The following is a 24,000-nucleotide window of genomic DNA, read 5'->3' on the forward strand; positions in this document are numbered from 1 at the left end:
CTTCGACTTTTCACTCTCTGAAGGAAAAGCACCCTTTCAGACAGAGCGACATGCTAGCAGGCAATGCTGCTGGAAGCAGGGAGAGTTTCCTGTGATTTATGTGTAAAAAGAACAGGAAAAAACATAAGCCAGCCCAGACTGATCTAAAATCTAGCTTAATCCAGCACTCCAGAAATACTCCATTGCAAGTAATTCCTCACCAGCTGGGTGACGCTGAGGGTGACCAGCTTTGAGCCCAGCTACGCTTCAGACCTCCCCAGCAGACCTGGTGGTGGGGACCCTGTGCTGAGACCCCCCCCAGGGCCTGGGGCCAGCTCCCCCACACCCAGGGTCATGCAGCACCGTGAGCACCGCACCCCGCGGGACCGGGACCCCTGCTGCACCTGCTGGACCCCCGTGCCCAACGAGCGTCACTTCTAGTCTAGAGAAGAACTAAAATCTGTGCCACTGGAAATAATCCAGAAAGCAAGATACAGCTTGGCAATGCACTGTTATCTGCTCTAGGCTTGTGCACTTGTGAACATCATAAACCAGCTGTGCTTTGGTAAAATACAGGGAAAACGGACCAGACTTACTGCTTCTGTAATAGTGCTCTCACTTGAAAAATGAATTCTCTCTTTAGAGGAATGATTTGAAAAAACAACAAAAATTGACTCTACCAGATAATAAAATAGAACAAGAAGTTTAAGCACATCAAAACAGAAAACTAATACTTTACACTATGAAGCAACTTTCTTGCCAGGACTACAGAGCACTGCCCAAGAAGCCTGCCGGCATGTAAGTGGTGTTACTGCCATTTCACAGACGGAAGAAATAAAAGCATGGAAAGGTCAAGTGTCTGGCTGCAAGCCACGTGTCTCAGCCCTGGCACAGCCGGGAACCGACCTCAGAAGTATGGCCACCCTGCCCCTTGCTCTGACAAGACAACACGCTCTCCCATTTTTTTTTTCTTCTTGTAAGCATGCTAGCTCTCTTGATTTAAAATTGCTTTCCAGCTTTTGTAAATTTGTATATCACTATACCCTGATCGCTGAGCAGAAAGTATTGCAATATGTTGCAGAGCCTATTTTTATTGGCTCTGTGGCTTTCTTTTGTGCAGTGAGTTGTGGGATTGGGACCTAGTGCTGCCAATTATCACCAAGAAACCTTTATATATATTTGTCTGTAACACTATGCTGTTTCAAGACATAATAAATTGAACACACTTCCAGTGGTTTTCATATTTTTTAAATAACTAGATTTACGTCATAGACAATGGTGCATCCTAAAATGAAATTTTCTACCTCATGTAGATACATGTAAAACTTCAGGGAAAAAATTACATTTTTATACTTACACATATGCAGACATATATATATATATATATAAAATAAAAAAAAATAAAATAAAGAACTTTTCCTCAGCTCCCACTTATAACAGAATTATAAACCAGAGAAATGCCGGTACGTTTGCCCTCATAGCTGAGCATACAGGTGCCACTGCAATTTACGCTACATACATGTTTCAAATTTGTGACTTAAGAGACACACTTTTCATAATGCAGTCATTTTATAGATTTTATTAGACAGACTTATGGTAGGAAGGAATATTCAGAAATTGCAACTTAAATGAGAAAATGTGAATGGTGTTACTTATATAAAATACTACTGCAATAGTTCTTTTATTAATTTTTAATGCACAGCACCCAGTGTGACCTCCTTTATTCTTTTCCTGTCAACATGGCAGGCTAGAGAAATTGAAATGAGCTGTAGCTGTTCTCTTCTTGTTCCCCTCTTCTTCCCATTTTGCATAATATAGAAATATAACATCTTATTGGACTGTCACTGTGAAATAATCATTATGCAACAGGCATAAGGATTTTTTCTGATTGTTATCATTTCCTTACTTTTCAGTGTTCTCTAAAAAATTCCAAATTCCATGTAGTTATCTAAGGCAGTAAGTCAATTTTCCACCAAATACATTCGTCTCAACTAAAGTTTGTTTAGAAGTTATCTTGTGCTACATTTCTTATGGTTCTCTAAGGGTAACACCAGTCGCATAAAATAAAGCATTTTTTGCCAGTCTGGTCTCCTCTCATTACGTTTTTGGGGTGAGGTAGGAGGCGGGTCTGATAAAATACTGTTTGACTCAATCAGGAGGATGCTATTACTTCTGTTATGTATATTTACTGCTACTTCTATCACCAAGGAGACTAACCTCCATACCAGTAAAGTCAAGAAGCTCTCAGTATTGTCTTTGCAGGGTCAAGTTCATGTTGTCACAGCAACAGAGTGCACAGGGTCAATAGATTAATATATTAGTGTGCACAGGCACTGAACTGGAGTATAAAAGTTTTGCTGCTGGTTTTAAAATTAACCTGTGAAGCAGGACTTGGAAATATGGCCTACACAAGATATTCTTATATATCTCAAGGAATAGGCTACAAAAATACGCATATATTTGCCTAATACAGTCTATCATTTTGACTACAGTGGGAAGAGGAGGAAATAACCTCCTTGGAAGAGGTGTGCTAAGGGGGAAGGAGGAAGGAAGGCTGGAGTTCAGGCTATGAAACATACACTGCATTTGGATTGTTGATATTTCCCCCTGCGATGCCCTTTCATTAGCCTCTGTCTAACGCGGGGCCTGACAATTGTGACAGAATGAAAAATTTGAGGAAAAGCGAGGGTCACGAGAGATGAGATTTCCTTCCCTCTCCAGTGACCCCATCACAGTATTCTGATGCGGCGCTTTACTATTAAGGAAAGGGCAACCCAAGAGCCTTCACACTTAATCTGTTCCATCTGTCATGACTATTAGAAACATTGACCAGCAGTGAGCTTTAAGGACTCAGTGCGACTGCAGACATGATATTCTAGCCCACTACAAGGACCTCCTGATGTTTTGAAAGCCTCCAAGGAAGCACCATGCATCAAAAAGGGCAACACCTACCTGACATGCCACCATATGTGGTCCTCAGTCCTCTACCAACTGCCGGCCAAGGTGTGCTGTCTGCTTTCAGTCCCATCAGTCCTGACACAGTGTTGGTGGCTGTAACACCATCTGCACCACCTGTGAAATAAAAGGTCAGTCACTTTTTGTTAAATCATGTGTATAAGAACAGGAGAGGAAAAATACAACAATAAAAAAATAACTGTGAAACTGTGAAATAACTAGAAATGCAAATAAACAGCTGAAAACAGGAAGCAACAAACTGTAAAGATATGCACAGAAGGGTCCTTAAGACCAATCCTGGGCTGACAAATTTAACACTAGCTTCAAGGCAGGCTGCATCACTTGAAAGAGCTGCAAGGGCTATAAGACAGCACATGGGAAACATTGGGGCTGACAGGCAGATCTCTGCCCTTCAGCTGTGTGGGACAAAACCTGCTACAGTGGTCGTTCAACACCTGGAGGTACCCCAGCATTGGGTCAGCTTCTCCAAGCTTGTGAGGAGCAAGATGAAATGAAGCAACAGAGAAATTATGACGACGATTCTAAGTGATGGATGCATACACCTACTTGCAAACTTAATTTCCTGCCATGTTGTATTTTAAGTTCTACAGAAATAAATAAATACACACACACACCCTCAAATGGTGTATTTCCGTTTTCTCAGGACACACACATAATTTTAACTACTAAACATAGGAATAGGGGAATTTACAGTGCATAACAAACGCATAAATATGATAAAAATAGGAGTGTGCATAGAAACACACAAACATGATTTACTGTTAACAGTCTCATATACTTCTCTTCATATATCACTATAGTCTAGAAGAACGGACAAAAATTGATCACCGTGTTTATTCTAAATACATCAAATGAACTATTTTCATATTAGTTTCTGTTGATATTTTTTATTATTCCAGCAACTCCCCTACGTTACCCCACTCTGTAAATTAGTAAATCTGCACAGCTTGTGCACTGGAGTCGGTTACCTTCCTGCGCAGCCATTGCAATATTCACAATATCAGTGACATTTGGGGTCAGCTTGGCAAAGAAAGGAATCTGAACAGCTTGTCTAACCCAGCGACAGATGTTCCGTACCAGTTCTGGATCCTGTTCAAATAGGTCAGATAAATATAAAACATAATTAAAAGTAATACGAACAAAAGGTATATCAAGGAAATAGAAAACTTTGCTATAAGTGGCTATATTGCGATTTTGTGATATTACACATCAGGACTGGACAACAACTCATTAGCTATTTTATTTCAGACACACCAATCCATTACAGAAAGGTCAGTTCATGGAAAAAGAAAAATTTGCACTTTTTTTTTTTTCCCCAAAAAGACAAAGATATCACAAAACGTTCCCTTCACAGAGAGAGAAAAACATAATTTTGGATGACAGAGACTTTCTTTACCCATTTATTTTAAAAATGACTTTTTGGGTTTAATGACTGTGTAAGGTATATTGAAAATGACCACTATCCTATAAAATAACACAAACCTGAAGCATTGGCTTGATCAGAACAACAAGGATGAGTTGAGGTTGCAGGGCTATCAGAATGCAATTCAGCGTTTCTGAACTCTCTTCTGACTTCAAAGAGTAACTTGGGATGGCCATGGTGTAAATGAAAGATCAAAATCTTCCCTGTTAAAACCAGAAATCGAAATCTTCAAGCCTTGGCTTCTACCGGTTTCCAGGCATTTGCTTCCCTTATGGAATACGTCTCATGTAGACAGTAATCAACTATCATTTCTATTGAAAACAGCTCAGTGGAACTAACATTCTGCATCTGGCACACGCAGTGGTCATTGTTCAATATAATGCTCAGAGTATGGGTTACTGTTTTGTTCTGTTGGCTATTGATAATGTTCTTCAACAAATACCTTAAAATTTGCAATACTGGTGCACGTAAAACATTGTCCTGGTTTCAGCTAGGACAGAGTTAATTTTCTTCTTAGTAGCTGGTGCAGGCTGTGTTTGGATTTACTATAAGGTGTTGATAACACACTGATGGCCTCAGTTGCTGCTGGGTGATGTTTACACCAAGTCAAGGACTTCTCAGTTTCTCAGGCCCTGCCAGCGAGAGGGCTGGAGGGGCACGGGAAGCTGGGAGGGGACACAGCCAGGACAGCTGACCCAAACTAGCCAAAGGGACATTCCATACCACAGAACATCACGCTGGGTATATACAGCTGGGGGAGCTGGCCAGGGCCTGCCCGACGGCCGCTGGGGTCTGGCTGGGCACCGGTCAGCAGGCGGTGAGCAGCTGTGTTGTGCATCACTTATATTTTGTATTTTACTCCTCTCTACTTCTCTCTCCTTCACATTACAATTGTTGTTATTATTATTGTAATAATATTACATTTTAATTATTAAATTGTTCTTATCTCAAGCCACAATTTTAGCTTTTTCCTGATTCCCCTCTCCATCCCTCTGGGGTGGGGGGAGTGAGCAAGTGGCTGCATGGGGCTCAGTTGCCGGCTGGGGTTAAACCATGTCAAAACAGTGCGTGATCTGGTTAAAAATTGAACGGCGCTTTTAGAAGATTTAGTGCAAGTATAACCTGTGGGTAGGCTAATTGGTACTGCAGCAATTATTTACATTTACTAAATCTTTATCACTCTCTCAGATAATTAAGTCTGTCATATACGAATAATTTTCTCCCATTTGGATATTGTAAAAACTCAGAAAGCTGCATTGCTGTGTACTAACTGAAAATAGGATGAAGGTTAGTTTAAGCAACAACTAAATGAAGCTTAGTTTAAAACAATCCTATGGACACGGAGGTTGTCAGTCTAGTGAACACACAGGAAATATCTCCTTGGTTTTTCCTTTTTACACCAATGGTTAAATACAAACAAAAAAATGCCACAGGCTGTGTTCCTAGAAAGTACACAGTGCTTGACATGAATAGTAAAACCCTGAGACTTCGCTGTGCCATTCCAATAAAAATGGTGATCTCCCCGCCCATGCAGCTGCCATGAAATATGTATGAACGCTGCACTGGCAGTATGAAAGTAGTTGCATCTTTGACTTTCATTTCTGTTTTGAATTTCCTTGAGGCCCAACACAGAAATGAGAGACCTTCTAGAAGACATGAATTGTATATCCTTTATGTTAATTCTTCTCCTTAGAAATCCTTGTAATAATGTTCAGGATGTTGGCACCACATAACTCATTATACTGACTTTGTCATGCTTACAGTGCTGCCATAAAATTCGTACTCCAACACACACTAAGGCTTTAAAAATATACAATTATATTAATCCACATAGAATAACTTATTGGGAGATCTCTTTTATTCATACAGCCCCAATTGCTATCCTACCTAAGACAATTTAACTAGTTTGTCTTTCTTAATAAATAATAATTTTACCTTTTTTTTCCCCCAAAGTAAGTAAAGACCTTCATTTTCCATCAGTTCTGCTTTTCCCATAACAAGAATAATTCAATGAATGCAATGGAAGGGTCTTCAATTTCCCAAGCTAGTAAACAGTTTAAATATCTGATTGTACAGCACATGTTTAGACAAAGCCCTTTTGAAAAGCTCACTTGTATCAATCTTGGAAAGCTGCCCATTTTCAGTACCCATAAAACCACAGGTAACTTAATAGGAAAATAAATTGAAAACTCAACTGAAGGAGGTGAAATCTTTGACTTCACTTAATATTAAAAGGAGAAAAACAGAAATGTTTAGTGAGGAAACATGTAAAAAATGAAAAAAGTTAGCACGGTGTTTTGCTGCATAGTGAGACAGTCACTGACAGGATCCAGGAAAGTGTTGAATTTTACACAAAAAATTAGAATTTCCATTCAATTTGACATTTTTGGATTGAAACAATTATTTCTAAAGCTGATTTTTTTCCTGTAATCTTTTAACTAATCCATTTGGTCATTAAATAAGTATCATAATGCCGCATACCTTAAAAAAAATTTGCTGTTTACCCTTATGCCACCCCCAAAACACACATGACAGAGCTTGATGCTTCCCTTTTTAGTGTGTCCTACAGTGTTGCTGTACTGGAGCATCCAGCTGATCCACCTCCCTCCTCCTCCCTCTGCTCTGCCTCCTCCTGGTGCAGCAGCCAACACCAGGGAGCCAGCTGAGCCTGTCCTCTCCCTCCTCGCTGTAGCCACAAGTGTCCAGTGGCCACAGCCACCAATTGCCTGAGATTTCCTGCTGCCAGAGGGATTTCCACGCCATGAAGTTACTGCATGAGAATACCAGAGCTTTCATGCTCTACAGACAACTAACATATTCTCAAAGAGGGATAATATCCCCACCTGTTTTTATCTGTCATATCACATTTTCTTCTTTAGATTGTTAAGTTATTCATTCATTTATAAAATACATGATTTCCTAATATATCTGCACAGAGAACATAGAAAAATGCATCATGAGACATCAGGTGGTTGAAAACAGAAGATATTAATGTCACTGGACAGCTAATTTTCATATGAAATGAATGAACTACAGTTATAGAATCCAGGGTAAGTTTACTGGATGGTGTACTGTCTCTCCATAGAAGTTTACCTTTGCACTGAGAACAATTTGCAGAGGTCACACAAGATCACTACTTTCAAGAAAGATTTGAGTGATTAGAAATCGAGAACTCACTCCTGAGTGTAATCACTGACTAAAGAAATTATGCCAATTTGAAATGCAGTTCAAAACTCAAGATTTCTGAGACTATTAATTTATTATACTCAGCAAAGTTTTAAACTCGAGTGCAAATTTAACTAGGTGAGCAGCCTCATAGCAAAAACTGGCTTTAAAGAGGCTATGGACAGGCTTCATTTTGCCTAATTCATTTTGCTGATTCAGGGTCTCCCATCTACTTGGATTTCTGAAAGACTGACCCCAATTTACAAATTGCATTTACTAATTCTTAGCAGAGATCAGATTTATAAAACATTCAAAAATGAGCATATAACTTGTAAAAGAATGACTCTTGAGGCCCATAAATCAATCACATTACAAAAAATACCTGTCACTGCTAATACAACATAAATATATTTTTTTAACCAAATCCAACTTCATGAAAGTGCCTGCAGCTTTTATCATTGATAACGTGGTTTGATAGAATATTTTCTAAATGGCTTGATATGTAAAATGTTATTAGCTGTAAAAACAGCTGGGCATTTACATTTGCAAAACCAACAACATGAACTAACTAAAATATTATTCTGCTTAATGCAGTACAGGATTTTAACGCCTTTGGATCAAAGTCTATCATGCTGCTATAAATTATCTTCTTCTATCACACATAACTAGGTTTGTTGGTTCTCTCATTAATGATGATACAGTGTGATTGTTACAGAATGTGTAGCATAATTTTGCTCTGTGTGTCAATCCAGAAGAATGAACAAATGCTTCAATGGACTGTAACATCCATTGGTAGCACACTTCATTTATCTGCTGTATTTTATTTTTTTTTAAACAAACACCATCTAAATAAAAGCATGGTGAAATTATCATCAACTAAACCATAATATTGATTCATGCACTACACCTACAGGAATCTGTTGGTAATTTAATACCATATAAAGCCTCTTTTGGTATGAGATGTACATCAGCGTGTCTTCTGTCTTCCTGTTCTTAATCTAATATTGCTTGTTTATTCCAAAGGCACAGGAGATTTGAACGTTACAGGGGCTGTCTTTTTACTTCCCTAAGCAGCAGTACAGAACCATTTTTCCTGAATATTCATTATAGCCTTGGGCTAGATGGAGCTTTTAATCCTAACTACTCATTGCCAATGGGTAGATATACTAGAGGAAAAACAACTATTCACCTTTTTTTCTAAATGATCACATGATAAGCTTAACTACAACCATAACTATAAGAATAAGTCCTCAGAAATTAAAGCAGCAAGTTGTCTACTGATTGCATTTGGCATTGGTAATGAGATGAATCCCACGTCCTATCACCCCCAAGGCAGATAGATCCTGCATATTTAAAAAGGAGTGTGAAAATACTATGCATAGAGTAGGTCACCTCTCCTTGTGTTTCATGGAAAGAAAAAAACCATGAAGAGATTACCACAGAAATGTCTGGCTGTAGTTTTTCTGAAATTTCAGAAATTTTTACTAGGACCTATTTTCAGTGTTCTTGCAGGGTCCTCATTTGTACACTATCCTGTTACTGCACGATCTTTATACTGTATCCAGAACACCTCTCTGCGTAGGGAAGTGCTATTGTACCTGTTTAATAAATGGAGAGAGGAGAGCCAAGACAGACTGCAGTGTACCTCCTAACTCACCTTGCTTTGGTGCCTAGTTTTTAGTAAGTCCTCTGCGTAAGGATCTGGAAAGGTGTATCTGGCAGAAAACTGCACTCGATTATACAGAATGCCTTAAACCATGAGATACTTGTCACACTAACAAAATAAATATTTTTAATACTTTAATTTAATCTGTTTTTCAGAGTATTTGAATAATGCAAAATATAGAAAGGGTAACAAACATGCTTTCCTGAACTATGCAAACAGTCTTTGGGAAACACATATGTGTGAGTGTATGTACATATGCAGGTGTGTATATATAAAGAATACAAATGTCTGTCTGAAAGATGTTATAAAAATAAACCTGTTACAAAAATTTTCCCCAAGAACTCCAGAAGGAAGGTTACCACTCAGTGGAGCACATTAGCTGATCTCATCTAATTAGTGTTACAGAAAATGGACCATACCATGCAATCTTCAGTCCATCCCTAATTACTATAATGGTGGCAGTTTTGCCTCACTAAGAACAGGGTAAGGACCTTTGCAGTTGTGGAAAGCATAAAAACATAACTCTTCTCAGACAGAACCTGATTTTACACATGTATGAAGGCTTGCTTACATAGGGCTACTGGAGTTATCATTACAGGTCATGCTGATGATTTGTGCAAGTCTATTATCCTGACTGTGATGATGGGAAGTTCTAGAATGTTGCAAGATCTGTTAGGACCTTGCATGTAAAGTCCTTAAATCGCATCTATCACTGACTAAAATGACTTAAACAAAAAAGTTGCAGAAATAAAATATTTTATTCTATTTAATGCAAGTGTAAAGTCTGTCTTTCTCATAAAGCTCAAGCTTTTGATGGCCACAAAACTATTCTTATATCTACCTCTTGCCAATGAGTTCCATGGCTAAACCATACACTATGTCAACATGTTTGCAATTTTAAATCCTGATACGAAGCTACAGAAGACTTATTTTGTCTTTGTATTAACACACATGACATTGTCATAGGATTTCTTACATATGGTTAGTAGGCAAGTGGCACCAAGAGTCCCTCATCAATGCATTCTTCTAGTGACAGATTTTCTTTCTGCATGGGCTCTTCAGAAAAAAAATCTTACAGCTCCCTTACATCTATTACCACTGGAGAATTTTTTTTTTACATGAAAAAATGTTCCACGTTAACTTTCTCATTCTGCACAGTAGATGTTTTCCAAAATAGCATGGATAGCTATGGGAAAAGGAGGGGGTGCTTTTATGTTCAGAAATTACGTAGCCTAAGAAAAATTTTATAACTGAGAATTTGCAAGATTAGACTTTTCCATTTAATTAATGTACTATTCTCACTTTACTGTATCAATCAGTAATAGTTTGCAAGGGAAGAGGTAAACCTATCCTCAGTCAAATTGCTGTCTAAGAGCCCACAAGGACTCGAATGCACTCTCATCTGAAAAACAAGAAAGGAGAAAAGAAACTTTCATTGCCTGCAGATAACCTCCATGCAACAGGCAGACTTTCTTCTGGGCCATGCTACCCTTTCCTCATCAACATTACAGCAGCACCACCTGCCATGACCTGCAGTGTGGGCAGGCATGGGCAAGATACATTTGAAGCAGCTTCAGAAAGTGAGTAATGATCATTTCTATAGATTCCTAAGCTATTCAATCCACTCTGCCAGCTCAGCATGTAGGTCTGGATCTGCATCTTTTACAGAGATCCCACAGATGTTCTGAGGAACTGTGAGCCTGCTAAGCTGTTAGTTGTCTGTCATGTATTTCTGCTCCAGATCAAACATGGATCCAGAAATACACTAGGAAACCAGAATTTACAAAAAAATAATCAAAATTTCTGTTGCGTGTGAAGAGCTACTCTTTTGCTAGTCCTTCAAAAGTGAAAAAAAAGTAGAAGTATGGGAATTTCAGCTTTAAACATTGGAAATCAGTATCTTCAGCATTTGTCTTTTTTTTTTTTAATTACTATTGCACTTTTCCACAGCCATCTTTTCTCCCTCCTCCTATGAGATGTCCAACATTGCCTTCATAAAAACTGTCTATCTCTAAACCTACCCAAATTTTCCACAGTACCTAAATATAGAATTGCAGTCAATCACTATAGCAAAAGAGACACTATTTCTGAATCTATGGATAATTTTACTGTCTTCTCACATCCTGGAAAGGGGCAGTTTAAGTTGTTCATTTGTCCCATTTCAAAATTAATTAAAGCTAACAATTTTTTTAAAGCCTGTCAAATTAAGGGAAGGATTTCCCAAGATAGGAGACAAATAAATCTCTCCTCCTCATCTGGAGTAGAAAATGCTTCCTCATTTCTCAGGAAATCTGACAGCTTTTGGTCAACATCTATTGACCACAGCTGTCAAAAAGAAAGAAACGAGGCAGTTTAACCTAAGGCAGGAATAACAGTTTTCACAGTTGTATGTGAAGCTATCTATACATATTAGGAAAAATTTTAAAAAATGCCTAAATTACTTCAGAGGCTTTGGGTCAGCCTGGTCAACCCCACAAAAATGTAGCTGCTAGATGAGAGCTTATATCCTTCTGGCTAGAATCTATGATATGATGTGATGTGAAACCAATGCCACAAAATAAACTTTTAGAGATAATGACAGTATGTGCATTCAGGACTCTTTTTCAGTCAATACTGTATAGCCTTTTGGAGTGAGATCCAAAGCATACTGAAGGTAGTGGAAGTCTTTTCCAGTTGTTTAGAAAAAAAGAAAAGAAAAAAAAAGGCTTCAAAATCTCATTAGACATCTGCAATAAAATAGTACAGGAAAATTCTATTCAGGATAAAAATTCAAAAACTTCCATAAATGGATAATTTCATATCTTGTTCTGGGAGGATCAAAATGTTTCGATCCTGTTTAGGCCTTCAGCTTTTGTTAATTAACTTGCATTTTGAAACAAGAGGTCTTTTCAATATGAAGAGAGCTTCTAGGGGCTTTTTTGGGAAGAATTTCTAAAAGATTAGAGATTCATATGAGAAGAATTAAGCAAGGTCCACATAGCTACCATTTAGCTACACTACCATAGCAACAATATGTACTGTGACTGTTGCTCACTGGTTTAATTCAGGGATATACTTATTTTCCACTTTCTTACATACTCTAAAATGCTCTTTTCTTTAAAAAAAAATCTTTCAAAAGAAGTCTACCAGGTAAATTAAGACATTTATGTTATTTCTACATAGTACAGTATTCTCTTTATAATTTGAATAAAACCTGTAACTTTAAACTAAAGAGATATCTTATGGCTTTTATAACTAAGCATGTACTACCAGTGGAACAAGCACATTTTAGCTTACAAAATACTGCAGATCAAGATGTAGAAGTATAGCTTGGAAAATTCCCATTAGCTTTTACAGACTACATTCCATCTGTTTGTTAGTCTTTCCACTCAGGCAAAAACATTACTACTTGAAGACGATGTAAAGGCTATACTTACACTTTTTATTTTGGTCTCTTTTTTGTATTTATAGGGAGTAATAACACCCAACTTCTAGATATTTTTGATGAAGTAAAAATCTAAGCAAAAGCCTAGAGACTTGATTCCACTTTTTTTTTTTTAATTTATTTTCTGTAGTAAGTTATAAGAACTAAACCCCCCTGCCATCTACCTCCATTCTTAGATGCTAGGACTTTATTACTCTAAAGTAAAGCTGCAGGCACGGTATCATGATTTGATCAGTTGCTCTTCTTAGTCACTGCAAGTTCCACTTGGGGGGAGCCTAATTGAGATTCTCCCTTTTTTCCAGTGATAACCAATGTGTCTCTGGAAAAAATCAAGTCACTCTGGATTAGGTCCAGGCTTTGGTCATGGCTGAGCTGAGAAGTCACAGTGCTGAGACCCTGTCTATACTGGGGGAGATAACAGCAGGTACTGAGAAAAGCCAACATGATGCTATGACACTACTGTGGTTCCTACTTCTCAGTGTTAGACTATTTTGAAAAAACTAAAAACCAAAACAAAACAACAATTGGTGCTCATAAAAAATGGAATTTTAAATTTGTGTTTAACTAAATAAAACTTAAAAGACTCAAAAAAGGTTTTGACAGAATCAGAATTTCAGTGAATTTCAATTTTAGCTGATCCCCATCTCCCTTTTCTTTCTTACTTTCATTTGGCATCACAGTCACTATTTCTCCCTTCTCCAGCTCTACAATTAGAACCTTTGAAAGATGTTAAAAGCATAAGACAAATAGCCTTTAATCACCTCACTCTATTCCAAAGGAAAAAATGGGAACAATAAATTGTTACTGCATTTCCTTATGGTAGTACACTACTGGAGCTGCACAAATGAATGATGCTTAACAGCATGTTTTAAAAAAATCCCCAAACCAGTAAACCCCACCACTCCACTCCAAAGCTTTTTAACATATCTCATCTAATAGCTGCCAGTATTAACATAGGTCAGTATCCAAACTCAAGAATACATTTATCAAGGTGCTGTGTGGGAGACCCACTTTGGATACCTTATTAGCAGCACGGCACTCCTAAACCCCTTCTTTGATAATGTAGCACCTAATGAATGAAGAGATAACCAACATCAAAAAGGTCAGGAAAAGAGCTGGAAACTTTTGATTGGCCAGCTGACAAAAGTACATAACTTAAATTTGTGTGGAGAGTTACAGCAACAGTAACAGCGATGTCAAGATCAACCACAACTGAGACTAGAAAGGTTTGTGGCTGTCTTTGGTCAGCTATAGCAATTACTCCCTTTTCAGATCCCTCAAAAGCTTTTTGTTTTCTCCCCAGCACTAAAAGAAAAACAATTGAATTTGAAAACGGAGTCCTCTCTCTGTATAGGTGGTTATTCCGAATTTGGGGTTTGGTTTTGTTTTTTTAAAACTTAAAAAGTTAACTTAAGCAACAAGAAAAACATCACTGTCAGAAAACTTTCTACTTTTAAAATTGACTTCAAGGCTTTTTTTAAAAAATTGTTATATGACAGGAAAAGCTCTCTTTATGTTTCATTGAGTAAGTTAGTTAAAACTGTATCATCACTGTTTACAGCTATTGTTTTTAACGCAACATTAAAGGAGTCAGATACAACCTTTATCTTCTTTGGTTGTGAGAATAAAGGTTTATAATAGTTGTCCTGAAAGGATGAAGCACAGATTGTCAGTTCAAATTATTTGTTCTGATACTAATTGTGCCTAAACATTCCAAGTGAAAAATGTGAAACTGCACATTTCCATTTTATGAACTTCTTGGAGATGCTACATGGAAAGATTTATTTACCAGCAGGGTTGGTATATGCAAAGTGTTAACTAATAAAAATGCCTTTTTACCCCTGACAGAACAAAATATTTCATCTGCGTTGTTTCTATCCAACCAAAATAATGTTTCTAATATCACTGTAAAAAAAGTGGTACACAGCAGGATTAAACTGTATTTCAGCTCTTCAGCTCACGCAGAGGATACCTGTTAGAAGGCCTAAAGGTTTGATTAGGTTTACACCATACATTAAATATTTTAAAGGGAAGCATAGAACTCGAATATATCACTGCTGCAGCTACAAATAGCTTTTTCTTGCGGTCAGGTAGGCAAGGTCTCAGTCCATTCCTATAATAAAGAGGCAGAAAATACCAAATAATTGAGGAAACCATAAACATTTGAAACAACCAAACTAAGGAATTTAAAACCAATGTTCTGAGAAGTATTTCCCACTCACTTTTAAAATGATCTTCATATGGGCCTGAATTCACAAGCCTCCCAGTGCACTGACTAACTTTACTAGGAGGTGAGGCAAAATTAAAAAAACTATGAACCTAGTCTTGAAAATCCTTGTGTAGGCAGTGAAGAGACTAGTTAACACACTGTTAATTAACTTTATGAAATGGTAGCATAAAACTGCAACCATAGAAAGAAAAAGCTATTAATGTGCACTGCGTAGTTAACTTTGATTGTGCACCAAGATGAATAATCTTAAAATACTTTACCTGCCCATAGATACTTCTTGCTGATCATTACCTTTGCAATAAATCCTGCTTACCAGACATCATCAGTATGAACAACTGCAATACCTTATGCTACAACCACATATCCAAAGGCAAGGCAGTCCACAGAATCTGAGCATTTAACCAAAACATTTAACCATGCAGACCATAGAAATATCCTTGCCCTAATTTTCTACATCTCCCTTTTCTGAAAACTCAGTGCATTAAAATACAATTTCAAGAATAAGTACAGGTTGCCATTTGATTTAAAAGAAAATCATGCTTTTCTTCCTTTCCAGGAATCACTCACTATATACTCCATTGTAGTTAGGCTACTAAAGTGTCATTAAGACAGCCCAAGTCTTTTTGTTTCATTTTTAAACAGTGGCAGGTCACTGATACTCTGGCCAAATTGACCTTCTTTGTGACATCTGTCATCCATAATGTGAATTCCAGCTGAAACGCTTCCATCATAGTGAGACTGAAGATAAGGTTATCCCAATTTTCTTTTATATCTTCATGAATTTCAAGGAAACAGAATCACTTTTACGTTTTCTAAGAAAATCCATTCTGTAGAGAATGCTTTCCATATGTAAATAAAAATTCACCACCCATAAACAGTATTTAAAACCTTATTAACAGCACACCTTGTCATTAAAAAGTTTCAGCAAGTTGGTAGTGCTGTTACTGTCCTATTTATAATCCCTTTTTATTTTCCATTTTGTCTATTGAGTAATTCAATTAAAAATCTTTCAAAGCAATAATAGTGCATTAAATGTTGTCAAACTGCAATATAAAATTACAGAATAGTGTTCTGATGATGAATTTATTAAACTGTGCATCTTAATTAATTTCTCCTCAAGTATATGAAAACCAGAATTCTTAATGACAAAATACCAATTAACTATCATACCTCGTTATTAAGTATTGTCTCCTTTTACATGTTATAAAAAGATAGAATACTTGAACACATAAAGGACATACGGAACCAAAGACATGGAAGCACTCTATTTAAATCACGACATTTAATTACACTTGAATTCTGTGAGGGCAAGAGAAAAGGAAATGAATCCTCGGGTACTGCAGGAAGGTGAGTGATGCCACCACCCCAGGAGGGACCACGCAGTCAGCAAGCTGCTTCTGTGCAGATTTCCAGAGAAACAGCCCAAGTGTTACTTTGAAAGCAACTCAGGGAAGGATTAACTTTATAAGGAGGATTTTAAAGGAGGAGGGAGTGGAAAGAAAAAGGGAAGAGACACATATGAAACAGGATGGTGAAAAAATCATCCAAAGAGGTTAAAACAACAAAACTGAACTATGAGAAAGGATGACACGTGGCTACAATCAGTGTGGGAGCCAGGAATGTAAACCCAGGAATCACATCTCCTGGCCTGCAAAAAAGCGTGTGTAGATCTACATTTGCAGGAGTTGGAGGAGACAATCAGCAGCACCCCTTGTCCCTGCACATCCCTAATCCAGTGCAGCACATCTCTGCACATCCAGAGTAACACCTCACCACCCGAGCCAAGGAATCCTTGTTTCTGAGGAGACTGCGCCTTGGGACTGGATTTCCTGCATCTGCCTGAGCTTTTCCATCAGCTGTACTAAGGCTCCTGTTTGTATCTATCAGCTTGGGTAGCAGACAATTTCTCCCCCCTACCCAGCTGCCTAGTTTTATGAAACTTACAGAAATTTAGTATATTTGAAATAGTTTCAACTCTGAGAAACATGACTGAAATAGGTCACTTGGTTGAAACATGCCCCAAAGCAACAGAGGGCACTGACAGACACAGTGAGATCAGGTAGGACTTACCTTCTTAAGATGCCAGCCAAAATGGACTGAAGTGGCCAATGCAAGAGAACAAAACAACATATAAATCTTGAAACCCCACCACAAACACAAACCTCACTTTGGTTATACTGGTTTGTACTGGATTTTGGGTGACAATGTTCCCATTGCTGCTATAGCACAGTGTACCACCACCCCGCTGCACTTTGCATTAATCTGTTGATACCAAAAGAGAAGAGAGAGAACTAATACTGCCTGCAGGACTCAATGAATTATACTTAACCAGCATATTATTGTCGGCTGATAGTAGAATGCCACATGAACACGGATATAATCAAATTCTGTTTGGGGCATCATTTATTTAAAATACTTCAAGCTCCTTGCTGGCAGAGCAACAGCGAATTAGCATGCTATGCTGTGCACTTCAATTAAAAAGCAGCCTCATCTTTCCTATTTCCAAGGTACAGCAGGGCAAATCTAATTGAGCCATGCAGCCAGTTCTCATCTTTGCAGAGTAACCAGGGCTGTGGGGTTCTTTGGCTTTTTGTTTTTGACAGATTTGTCATCTTCTGAATGAGGCAATGTGGGCTTTTATGAAACTTGCCTCCTAATTGCAGGCAATAAACGTGAACACAGCCAGCAACAGAGGCTGTAGCAAGTACAGTTCAAGTAAAATGAAAATAAAGGTAAGAAAAGAACCACAAAGCAAGTTCATCTTACATTTGATCTGAATAGTTAAGCTACCAGGATCTGGATTTCAGTGCTCACAAGAGACACATACATGACTCCTTCAATATAAACTAAAAAAAGCAAATGATCCCCCAAACCTATAGCTTAAATGCTGAGATAAGCAAATATTTTTTTATATTTGGGAGTTTAGAAGGTATGACTAATTAATGAGAAATATTCGTAAGCTAGGATGTTATGAACTTTTAAAATATTTGCTTATAGCATAAAGCAGGGGTCCTCAAGCTTTTTAATCAGAGGGCCAGTGCGCAGATGCAGTGGCAGGCAGTCATCTGCGGCTGCTTTTCCCCCCCCCCAGCCCCCGGCGGGGGGGGCGGGGGGGTTCTGTAAATACCAGGGGCTGGATTGAGGACCCTGAGGGGCCGGATTGAGGACCCTGGGGGGCCGTATCCAGCCTGCAGGCCGTAGTTTGAGGACCCCCGGCATAAAGAATCTCTGTTCTTGCACTTAGGCTGAGATCTTTGAATGTAAGACTGGTTTTCTTAAAAAGTATAGAAGTATCCTCTGTGCTCTGGAAGTTGAACTGATGTGTCGCTTTAAACTTGAGATTTCCCTAACATACCGATCATCTTACCCCAAGAGAACAGTGAGTCCTTCTGCTTCTTTTTATCCACTACTACAGTTGTTTACAAATAGGGAAGGACTGGTGGGTGATGTGGTGGTCAGAGAACATCCTGGGCATAGCGATCACAAGATGGTAGAGTTTTTGATTCTTGCAGAAGTAAGGAGGGGGGTCAGCAAAACCACTGCGTGGGACTTCTGGAGGGCCAACTCTGGCCTATTTAAGAGCCTGGTGGACACAGAGCCCCTTGGGGGAGAGTTCTGAAGGGCCAAGGGGTCCAGGAAAGCTGGACATTCTTCAGGAAGGCAGTCTTAAAGGCACAGGAGCAGGCTGTCCCCATGTGCCAAAAGATGAGCCAGCGGGGGAGAAGACTGGCCTGGCTGAACAGAGAGCTCTGGCTGGAACTCAGGGAAAGGAGGAGAGTTTACCACCTTCGGAAGAAGGGGCAGGCAGCTCTGGAGGACTACGAGGATGTCACGAGGTTACACAGGGTGATTAGAGGCAAAAGCCCAGCTAGAACCCAGGCTGGCCACTGCAGTAAAAGATAACAAAAAATGTTTTCAGAAATACACTACAAACAGGAGGGCCAAGGATAATCTGCACCCTTTATTAGCTGCGGGGGGAACATTGCCACAAAGGATGAGGAAAAGCTGAGGTACCCAATGCTTTCTTTGCCTTGGTTTTTAAGAGCCAGACCAGCTTCCCTCTGGGTACTCGGACCCCTGAGCTGGAAGACATGGATGAGGAGGAGCAGAATGGAGTCCCCCAGACCAGGAGGAAATGGTTAGCGACCTGCTGCTCCAGTTAGATGTGCACAAGTCTATGGGGCCAGATGGGATCCACCCGAGGGTACTGAGGGAGCTGGCAGAGGAGTTTGCCAAGCCACTCTCCATAATTTATCAACAGTCCTGGCAAACTGGGGAGGTCCCAGAAGACTGGAGGTTAGCCAGTGTGATGTCCATCTACAAGAAGGGCAGGAAGGAGGATCTGAGGAGCAACAGGCTTATCAGCCTGACCTCAGTGGTGGGGAAGGTTATGGAGCAGATTATTCTAACTGTCACCATGCAGCATGTGCAGGACAACCAGGGGATCAGGCCCAGCCAGCGTGGGTTTATGAAAAGGCAGGTCCTGCTTGATAATCCTGATCTTCTACCACAAGATAGCGTGCTGAATGGATGAGGGAAAGGCTGTGCATGCTGTCTACCCAGACCTTAGTAAAGCTTTTGACACCGTGTCCCACAACATTCTCCTGGAGAAACTGGCTGATCATGGCTTGGACGGGTGGATTAAAATTATAACTATGCTGGGTTAAAAGCTGGCTGGATGGCCAAGCCCAAGAAGTGGTACTAAATAGAGTCACATCCAGCTGGTGACCAGTCACAAGTGATGTTACCCAGGGCCCAGTACTGGGGCCACTCCAGTTTAGTGTCTTTATTGATGATCTGGACAAGAGGATCAAGCGCACCCTCAGAAAGTTTGCTGACGACACCAAGCTGGGTGGAAGTGTTGATCTGCTTGAGGACAGGAAGGCTCTGCAGGGAGATCTGGACAGGCTGAACCCATGGGCCGAGGCCAGTTGCATGGGGTTCAACAAAAAGAACTGCCAGGTCCTGCACTTGGGTCACAACAACCCCACACAATGCTCCAGGCTTGTGGAAGACTGGCTGGAAAGCTGTCTGGAGGAAAAGGACCTGGGGGTGCTGGCTGAAAGCCAGCTGAATATGAGCCAGCAGTTGCCCAGGTGGCCAAGGCGGCCAGTAGGATCCTGGCTTGTACCAGAAACAGTGTGGCCAGGAGGACTAGGGAAGTGATCGTCCCCCTGTACTCGGCACTGGTGAGGCTGCACCTTGAATACTGTGTTCAGTTTTGGGCCCCTGATTGCAAGAAAGACGTTGAGGTGCTGGAGAGCGTCCAAAGAAAAGCAGCGAGGCTGGTGAAGGGTCTAGAGAAGAAGTCTTATGAAGAGCTGCTGAGGGAACTGGGGTTGTTCAGCCTGGAGAAAAGGAGGCTCAGGGAAGACCTTACCGCTCTCTACAAGTACCTGAAAGGAGGTGGGTGTCAGTCTCTTCTCTCAAGTAGCCAGCGACAGGACAAGAGGAAACTGCCTCAGGTTGTGCCAGGGCAGGTTTAGACTGGATATTAGGAAAAAGTTCTTCACTGAAAGGGTGGTCAGGCATTGGAACAGGCTGCCCAGGGAGGTGGTGGAATCACTATTCCTGGAGGAATGTATTAAAAAAAATGTGCAGATGCAGTGCTTAGGGAACGTGGTTTAGTGATAGACTTGGCAGTCCTGGGTGAACAGTTGGACTTGATGATCTCAAAGATCTTTTCCAGCCTAAAGAATTCCATGATTCTACTCACTTCCTATTGCTGGTACAAACAATGCAGTACCTTTGGATAGGAATTAAGCAGGGTGAATCCACAAAATCACAGAAATGTTTGTCTCTGTGGACTTCTGGAGGGCAGCTAGTCTAAGCTGCCGCTCTGAGTGGGACTAGCACCACCATCAATTGAAGCTGGCCATGAAACTATGCCTGCCTGAGCCCCGAAAACTCCAGAAATGTTGAGTACACAGCCCTACTAGACAACACATTCCTGTACTGCATCACTTTCCTAGTGAATTTTTTTCCTGATGCCCAACCTGAAATGTTCAGCCTGCAATTTGTGGCTGTTGTCCCTTGCTGTATCATCTGACACTGCAGAGAACCATCTTTCCTTCTTTGTAGCTACTCTTCCAGCATCTTTGTTACTACTTTTGAAGCATCTGTAAGCTGCTCTTCTCTTCCCTCTGTTGTTTTTCACTCCCAGTAGGCCAAGGAGATCTACTGATACTTTGGAAGACTTTGGACATCACTTGTCCTACTCGGTCTTATTCTAGAGATTCTAGGTATATGCACACTACATTTACTAGACCTAGGTTTCATAACAATAAAGGATGACACAACATTTAGCAGGAAAGCAAAGTAAAACCCGGATTACTGACTAAATCCAACTATTTTTTCATTCTTACCAGCGCAGCTGGAGAGACTTGTTGACTTTTTGACCAAAACCACAAAGCCAAATGCTTAAATTTGTTGATTTTGCATCGCAGTAACGGTTCTGAATATTTAATGCCACTTTTTAGAAGCTAAGTGGGAAAAAAATCAGAACATTTTTGCATAGTTTCCAGTGAAGAGACAAGAAGTGCACCACAAATACACCACCACAACTTAGATGCTGAAATCTGAGTGCTATTATCTCAGTCGTTGATTTATTATTTTCATAATAATATGCTGTAATTACTACAGTAATGAACTATAGTGGGAAAGCAATACTATCATTTTTTAATAATCTGTTGTTCACGGTGTTGTCTTAATGCTTACTATTAAATGTTTTGTAAGCTTATGTTACCTGATTCAATGAAAATCCACACATTAGTGCTGTTAAACCTAATGCTGGAAACACTATTACAATTTTTAGTGATATCCAACTTTTATACAGTTGCAGACTGTTACAAAAGAATACAAACCTAACTTTATTGTCATTAATCAGCATTAGTAAATATAATTGACATTTTATACAGAACCAGCTTTAAGTAACTTATTGGCAGCAATACAGATGCCTCTTAATATTACCCTCTGGCTAGCTATGCTGTTTGGGCGCCACAGTGTCTGCACTAATGACTTGGAATTAAAATCAAATAAAAGCTGAGAACTGTAATTCAGTATAAACAGCCATGCTTAAAACCAATTCCTTTTTTATATTTATTTATAATTTGGATATATCTGGAATTCTTTAAATTTACGGTGGGTATAAAACAGTGGAAGTGTTTGAGACTAGATAACAAAATAGGATAGAGAAAAAAACTAAATCTGATGTTCCCAGATTTCTACACTTACCCTTAGGCACACCATAGGAATTGAAATGAGGAGAAAAAGTAGACAGTGTAATTAACCTTTCCTTTCCCTCTTTTTTTAAACAACGACAACACAAAGGCAGAACATTATAGACATTATAAATAGTAAAAATACATATACATGTTTTTCTGCCATTATTTTTCATCTCAGCAATTTCTGTAGTTTCCTGAGGATTTAATGTGCTTAAGCATGAAAAGGGACCTAATCCCTAAAAAAATTTCCTATGAAGATGTGGATTATGTTATCAAACAGATTTAAGAAAACCTGCTTCACTGTACAACCAGGAAAGCCGCTCTGTCTCAAAACCTCATGCCCTGACTTCTAGATATTGAGTAGTGGTTTGGGTTTTTTTTCCAGGGCATATCTGAGCCTTTTCTTCCCCCACATCACCTATGCATGACCTATTCAACTTCAGCTCGGGGGGGGGGGGGGGGGGGGGGGGGGGGGGGGCGGGAATATAAAAAAAATTAGGAGTAGAGCCAAAATACTTCCTAGCACTTTTCTGTCTAATGATGGGGAGCTCCAGGGGCCACCACATGTGAAAGCCCCCAAAGAGCTACTGATGAATCTCATCGCATGTGTCATTATTTTATCCAGTTTGTCCTCACCCTTTGCTTCAATAAACTACATTTAAAGCCACTGTAATTTAATTTTAGCCAACTGTGAGGAAGAACCTCAGGATCTGGCCCTCTAAAAATGGTTTGTTTTATTAATTTGTCTAAAGTAGTAGATTATTTTCTGAGCTCTCATTTTGTCGAAACAGTTAAGAAAACACAAGAATATATTTTAGCCAGAGTAGTAGATATTAAACATTCAAAAGAATATCCGTATTGTATGGGGATGAGAGAAATTTTATTATTATACAAACATATATGTATATATAATGTAATCTTCTTCTTGCTTTATGGATCTGGTCTCCTCCAAGGAGAGTCACAAATCCACATGATAGCCCTGAGTGCTCACATTTTGCATTTGGTTCTCTGATTTTACAATAGCTGAAAGATATGTAAAAACTCATGTAGCCAGACAGCTCCCTACTGACTACACATCTAAGCAACTTCACATGCATACATTATTCCACCCAGTGAAAGCCGGAAATAACATATGCCTTAGAAAAAAAAAAAGGGGAGGAAAAAAAAAAAGAAAAGCATGCTTGAAAGAAGCCTGTTTCAGCTTCTGTGTGAAACCTTCAGGGCTCTCCCTGACCAAACTGCACCCTTCTACAGCACGCTGCCATCTCATCTGGGGACAAAATAAAACTACTGAGTTACACTCTGCAGAGTGAAGGGTAGGAATTGCTTCATAAACTTATAAAAATGGCTACTACAGTTCTTTGTTGTCGAATGCAATTCAGGGGAAAAAATTAATGATAACTATTACCATTTTGCTAGTGTGGTCCTGTTGGGATGGTTTTAATAATTTTCTCCAATTTTTAATCATAACTTTGGTAAATGACCACTGGCTATGAAAAGCATCCAGATTACTTTCATTAAAAAATAATAAATCTATAGCATGGAGCAGATTGACATCATTTTTTTTCACAGAAAATAAAAAAAAATGTCCTGTGCACTGTGCCTGACAGTATTGCTATGATAAAGCTATACCTGAAGCCTGTCCACAGTTGCACTGAAACGACTACAGCTCCTATTGCCTCCCTACTAAAATTTTAGAAATTTAATGGTTTAGTTATTCAACCACACCTCAGTTCTTAAAAGTTTTGTGTTTAATTGAGGAAGTGAGGATGAATTAAGATGTCTACAGGCCCTCTCTAAGGAGATCAACTGAATAGTATGTGTCAATTTTATGGCATGTAATCATGATTCCCACTCTGCACCTCCCTTCTTTTCCGCCTCTTTCAAAACATAGTAAGATGGGAAATCAAACAG

The 24,000-nt window shown here is 39.3% G+C and overlaps 1 protein-coding gene across 1 annotated transcript in view; it reads right to left on the minus strand.

Moving 5' to 3' along the window:
• DPYD (dihydropyrimidine dehydrogenase) overlaps positions 1-24,000 on the minus strand; it is a 366,851-nt gene that overhangs the window by 95,735 nt on the left and 247,116 nt on the right. The window contains exons 17-18 of the mRNA XM_037404065.1: positions 3,924-4,044; positions 2,932-3,051 (exon numbers count right to left, since the gene is read on the minus strand). Coding sequence (XP_037259962.1) covers positions 2,932-3,051; positions 3,924-4,044 — 241 coding nt within the window. The remainder of the gene's footprint in view (positions 1-2,931; positions 3,052-3,923; positions 4,045-24,000) is intronic.

This window comes from Falco rusticolus, chromosome 11, assembly GCF_015220075.1.
Source record: "Falco rusticolus isolate bFalRus1 chromosome 11, bFalRus1.pri, whole genome shotgun sequence".
NCBI lineage: Eukaryota > Metazoa > Chordata > Aves > Falconiformes > Falconidae > Falco > Falco rusticolus.